Source organism: Sitophilus oryzae, unplaced genomic scaffold, assembly GCF_002938485.1.
Source record: "Sitophilus oryzae breed Bouriz unplaced genomic scaffold, Soryzae_2.0 scaffold_649_pilon_pilon, whole genome shotgun sequence".
NCBI lineage: Eukaryota > Metazoa > Arthropoda > Insecta > Coleoptera > Curculionidae > Sitophilus > Sitophilus oryzae.
Window position 1 is genome coordinate 443,643 of NW_022147250.1, and position 6,130 is coordinate 449,772.

General features: G+C 31.9%; 1 protein-coding gene across 1 annotated transcript; it reads right to left on the reverse strand.

Annotated features, from left to right (window-relative positions):
• Window positions 1-429: 429 nt before the first annotated feature.
• LOC115887854 (uncharacterized protein K02A2.6-like) lies at window positions 430-5,466 on the reverse strand. Its single transcript, XM_030907366.1, has 3 exons — window positions 4,681-5,466; window positions 3,571-4,581; window positions 430-2,217 (listed from the first exon to the last, which is right to left on the reverse strand). Exons 1-3 carry the CDS (start codon window positions 5,464-5,466, stop codon window positions 430-432), a joined length of 3,585 nt encoding a protein of 1,194 aa, XP_030763226.1.
• Window positions 5,467-6,130: the final 664 nt, after the last annotated feature.

Below are 6,130 nucleotides of genomic sequence, written 5' to 3' on the forward strand. Positions count from 1 at the left end.
ACAAGCATAATTTATTTGTTTTTTTTTACATATTTTGAAATTTTTTTAAAAAATCACACAGGATGTTCTAAAAAGTTGGGTAACTTCTTAACCACGATTCTGGTTAAACTGCTTGACGTAAAAAGCTTATTTTTGGCAAACGGATTTTTCGAAAGTCAAATTCCAACGAGATGAAACTTCCCCTCAAATATTACCAAGTTATATAATAATATCGCCATATTGTTTTTGTTTTATTTCTCTGTATTCTTACTAATAAAAATACAACGTTTATTAAACTAAGTTTATTAAATTATTAAACATCTGAGAACATTACAAAACAACATTCTGTCAAGCAAAATCTAACTTAACTGTCAATCAGGGTTATGTCATCTCAAGATGCTACAGATTAAACTTAACATATAATAATCCATAGATACAACGTCTCCCTTCTTAAAATAATTGGTAATCTTTAAATTTAACCGGATTTTTAATTTGTCTTTTTGGACGCTCATTTTCTTGATGTAAGGACACTATCTCGGATGAACTATCACAGTTTTGATCCGCACTGTCACAAGTATTTTGATCAATCACTGAACCACTTTCAGAACTTTTTAAATGGGAACTATTTCTACGTACAATAGCGCCTCTTGAGTCTTTGACAATATAAGACCTAGGTGAGTCAGGAACAGGTTTAACAATCTGACCTGCCTCCCACTCGTTATTATTTTGATTCTGAATCACAACAAATTGGCCTTCATTAAAACTGTTCCGAACTTTACAATTTAAATCATAGTATTTTTTATCTAACTCTCTTTTCCTACAAATCTCATTTTTAATATTAGAATTATTATAACTATTTGGTAACAATTTATTTTCATCAATAGGGATTTTAGTTTTTAAGTTTCGTCCCATTAGCAATTGTGAAGGAGTCAGGTTCAGCCCTACAATAGGAGTAGTGCGATAATTTAGCAAGCTTAACATTAAATCTTGATCTTTACGAAGCATCATTTTTGCTATTCCAACACCTTTCTCTGCAAGTCCATTGGACTTGGGGTAATGAGGACTACTTGTGCATATTTTGAAATTCCATTGCTTGGCAAACTGTCTGCATTCATATGAGTTGTATGGCATGTTATCTGAAATTAACTCATCAGGTATACCATGTATTGAAAATATCTCTTTCAGTGCATTAATCACATCATATGATGTTTTTCCTTTCATTTGTTTAATCTCTAGCCATTTTGAATAATAATCCATGAGAATCAGATAACTTTTGCCTCCATAGTCACATATATCACTAGCAACTTTTTTAAATGGTCTATTAGGTATCTCATGTGGTATCATTGGTTCTTTACAGAGTTTTGGTGAATATCTCTCACAAATTTGACAATTTCTTATTAACTTTTCTATCTCAGCATTCATATTTACCCAATATAACATTTCTTTGGCTCTTTGTTTGGTCTTTGTCATTCCAAAATGTGTTTCATGTAAAAGATCTAACATGTCTTGTATTAATGTTCTTGGAACTATCAATCTGTCCTTTAATAATAATAAGTTATTTGATAATGTTATATCATTTTGATATTGCCAGTATGGTCTTAAAGAATTTGGTATCATCTTAAAATATTTAGGCCATCCATTTTTTATATACTCTATTAACTTACTTAGGTCACTATCATGCTGTATAGCTTTCTCAAATTGAGCTCTTCTCTTCTCAGATATACTAAAATTCTTCTCAATACTATGCACTATCTCTTTCATATCTGGATCATCTTGTACTTCATCTTTAATATATGACCTTGACAACAAATCAGCAATATACATATGTTTACCTGAACAATATTCAAAATTTAGATTATATCTAATTAGTTTCAACTTGAGTCTTTGTAACCTTGGTGATGGTACTTTGCTTAAGTCTTTTTTCATTATTCCCAACAATGGTTTATTATCAGTTATAATTTTGACATCTCTGCCATAAATAAAATGATGAAATTTACTTACAGCAAATACCACAGCAAGCAATTCTTTTTCACACTGTGAATAATTCTTTTCAGCTGCTGTTAGTGACCTTGAACCATGAGATATTGGTTTGTTCTGCATTAAGCAACAACCCAATCCATCTTTTGACGCATCTGTCTGAATAACTATAGGTTTATCACTTTGAAATGTACCTAGTACAAGATCACTAGCTAGTATGTCTTTTAATTTATTTAATACTTCTGTATGTTTTTGATTCCACTGAAAATGTACGTCTTTACGCAATAACTCTCTTATTGGACTTGTTACTTTTGCAAAATTAGGAATAAATCCTCTCAAATAATTTAACATTCCGAGAACTCTCTGTAACTCTTTCAAGTTATAGTCTGTCCAACGAGAAGATCCTTGACAGTGATATATGTGTCTGTCATTTTAATTTCAAAGTAGTTTATTTTATTTTACAAAGAAATAAGTTGGTACAACTGGAACGCATAGCAGGATATATTTAAAATTTGATTGACAAGATGACAAGTGATTACTTCAAAATATTGTGAAAAAAACTGTATAAAACTGAAAAAATGTAATCGAGTTATTTTATTTAATAAAAACGGTATGTGTTAATACAAAACAAACAAGAACAAGACACTACATACCAAAAAAATATAAAAAAGAATTATTATTTACTTTCAAGCTTTATGAAACTACCCGCATTTATGATTATGTTTATCAATATAACTTATGTACAAATACAAATTTATAATATTCCACAGGAATAAATAAAACAACATAGGTAAATAAAACAAACTATTTTATTAATAATAACACCTACCAAATTTTATACCTTAAAGGTTGATTAATTAACTTTAATCTTAATTTTTTTAAACCAGTGCCTTTTGACATTATTTTTCTGCAGTACTAAAATCCATTATTTACCTATCGTGTGATGTCGATATTTTACAGCTACTCAGTTTTTAGTATGTGTTTAGTTTGATCCTTCTACCATATACGAGATGCACTTATCTACGACGAAATGGTATACAAACTTTATCGATGGCAACTTCATTGGTGTATAAGACTTTCTGCCTGGGCAGCGAGTATTAACCATAAACTGTGCTCTGGGTCTACAGTTAATTTTCACTCAATTTTTCCTCCACTTGACTTCAAATGACACAAAACACACGTAATAATACGAATCAAAATGCATCATCTTCCAAAACGCAGGGTATTTAACAAAAGTTGACACAAAATTATAACCTATAATTTGACAAGACTTTGACAAGCGTCAAAAATGACAAAAATCTAAAGGCGAGTTCATACGCATCGGCGTCCATTTGTCGTTCATCGTTCCGTCAAACCAATAAAATTGAAATACGATCTGTCATTTTTTAAATAAACCAATAAAACTGGTTAAAAACAACAAGACACGACGTATGACGGATTTATATTTAAACCCATCCATAGATAACTTAAAAATTATTAGAAACTTTTTTTAGTAAAATAAATAGATTGGTATGGGACGTCATCTGCTTTTCTTCTGTCATCGTCTGTCGAAATCTTACCTGAGAAAAAAAAACAGAGTATAGTCGGATTTTCTATAGCCTGAATTGCCTTTACTCTATCTTTACTCGGTTTCATTCCGTCTTTGCAAAAAACATGTCCAACGTAATTTACTTCGTTTACTTTATACTGTAACTTTGTTTGATTAAATTTTATATTTAGCATTTGTGCTCTTTCTATCACCTTTTTCAGTATAGCGTCATGCTCTTGTTCAGTATTTGCTGCTATTAACAAATCATCAGAATAAATTATAACACCTTCTATATCCCTAAAATTTTCCTCATTTACTTTTTGAAAATACTCAGGAGCATTAGTAAGCCCAAAGGGTAGTCTCAAAAATTTATAGCAACCAAACACTGTACTGAACGTGCACAACTCACTTGATTTGTGATCTAATTCAACTTGATAAAAACCATCCTTGAAATCTAATACAGTAAACCAACTTTTATTACACAATTTTGAACTTATATCCTCTATTGTGGGAATAGTATAAAAAAATCTTTGTATGGCCTTGTTCAAATCCTGAGGATTTAAACATAGCCGTAAACTGTCATTAGATTTCTCGATTATAACAAGATTGCTTACCCAATCTCCTGGACTATCTGTTTTGCTAATTATACCTGTCTGTTCTAGCTCATTCAATGTTTTTCTTAACTCCTCCTTAATTGCTAATGGTACTCTCCTTGCTGGATGTGCTACAGGTTGACAACACTTTTTAAGCTTTATCGAACACTTTTGAGGACATTTACCTACACCAGTAAAAATTGACTTATTATTTTGAATAAACAATTCTTTACTAGACACTACTGAATCTATGCTTTTAATAAAACCTAGCATATTAGAAGTTTTCAAACCTAATATTGGCTCAGACTTAACATCGGCGACTACTAACTTTAATTTTTCTTTTAACTTGTCATTAAAAGTATTAACAGTTATCTGGCCAATAGGTTTGATTTTAAACCCCCCATATGCTTCAAGTATGATATTACATGACTCTAATTTCTTATCATTTAAATGACTCTTATATAATTTTAATGGTAAAATGTCTACTTCACTACCTGTATCTATCTTAAATCAAACAATATTACCTTTAATGTCCACTTCTTTATATAGTGCTTTACAGTTTTGTGTGTTAATAGAATTTACAAAAAATTTATCAACATTTACATTGTCATCACCCTTTTCTTTTGATACCTCCTTAACCTCTTTCTTGACAGGTTTCCTGGTACATGCCTTTGCAAAATGATTGACTAGGCCACACTTAAAACACTTCTGCCCATATGCCTTGCACTGTTTTGGTCCATGCTTCGAGAGACATTTCCTACAATCAAACTTATTACCTTCATTTTTCTTCAGCTTCTTTTCTTTTTCGTATCCTCTTCTCTCTTCTTTTCTGAGTCCATATACTTGCTTTTGATCTTTCTGCACTTCATCAATTTGAAGCTTTGATATTTCAGCAACTCGACATTCGTTTATTGCTTTTTCTAAATTTAAGTCTTCACGAGTCAACAATCTTTCTTGTAGTCTCAAATTTGTGATTCCCAAGACAATCCTGTCTCTTATTAGCGAGTCTTTTTGCTCATTGAACTCGCAGCTTTCCGCTAGTTTCTTCAGATCTGTCACAAATTTGTCGATCCCTTCACCCTCTTCTTGTTTACGTGAGAAGAACATATATCTTTCATATATAACGTTTTTTTTCGGATTGCAATATTTCCCAAACTCGTCTATGACCTTCTTGTATTGTTTCTTTTCAGCTTCATTAAGTGAAAACGTATTGTAGACATTTATCGCCTCTTGACCCATACAATTTAACAACAAAGCTACTTTTACTTCATCTTGTACTTCTTGTTTCCCTCTGGCCAGTAAGAAAATTTCAAAATTTTGTTTAAATAACTTGAAATTTTCGCTTATATTTCCCGTAAACTTCATCTGCTCCGGCAGCCTCACGTCCATTTTTGACTCTTTTTTCAACGTGTTTACCACAGTGACTACCAACTTCCTGAAATATTCTTACAATCCTTGGCTTTTTTCGCTTCTTTTCTCGCTGGCTTTTATTTTTCCGCTGCCACCATGTTTTATTTCTCTGTATTTTTACTAATAAAAATACAACGTTTATTAAACTAAGTTTATTAAATTATTAAACATCTGAGAACATTACAAAACAACATTCTGTCAAGCAAAATCTAACTTAACTGTCAATCAGGGTTATGTCATCTCAAGATGCTAAAGATTAAACTTAACATATAATAATCCATAGATACAACCATAGAATGGAAATCTTGCAATGGTCTAGGACACTCGAAGAAGTTTCTGAGGGCTTATGATCAAGAAAAATCACAGATCTTCCTGGGTCTGAGTAAGAACAATCTTCGGATTGTCACGGGGTTTTTAACAGGACACTGTCTCCTCAATGAACACCTCAGTAGATTGAAACTAAGAAGAAACGGCGAATGCAGATTCTGTGGGAAGATGGTGAAACACCAGTACACCTCATCACTGAGTGCGCCGAGACGACAACCATTCGTGCCATGAATTTTGGTACGACTGATATTGGAGATGGAGAACTACCCTCTATAAAACCGTCCCAGATACTGGCTTTTGTCAAAGCCCTGGGACT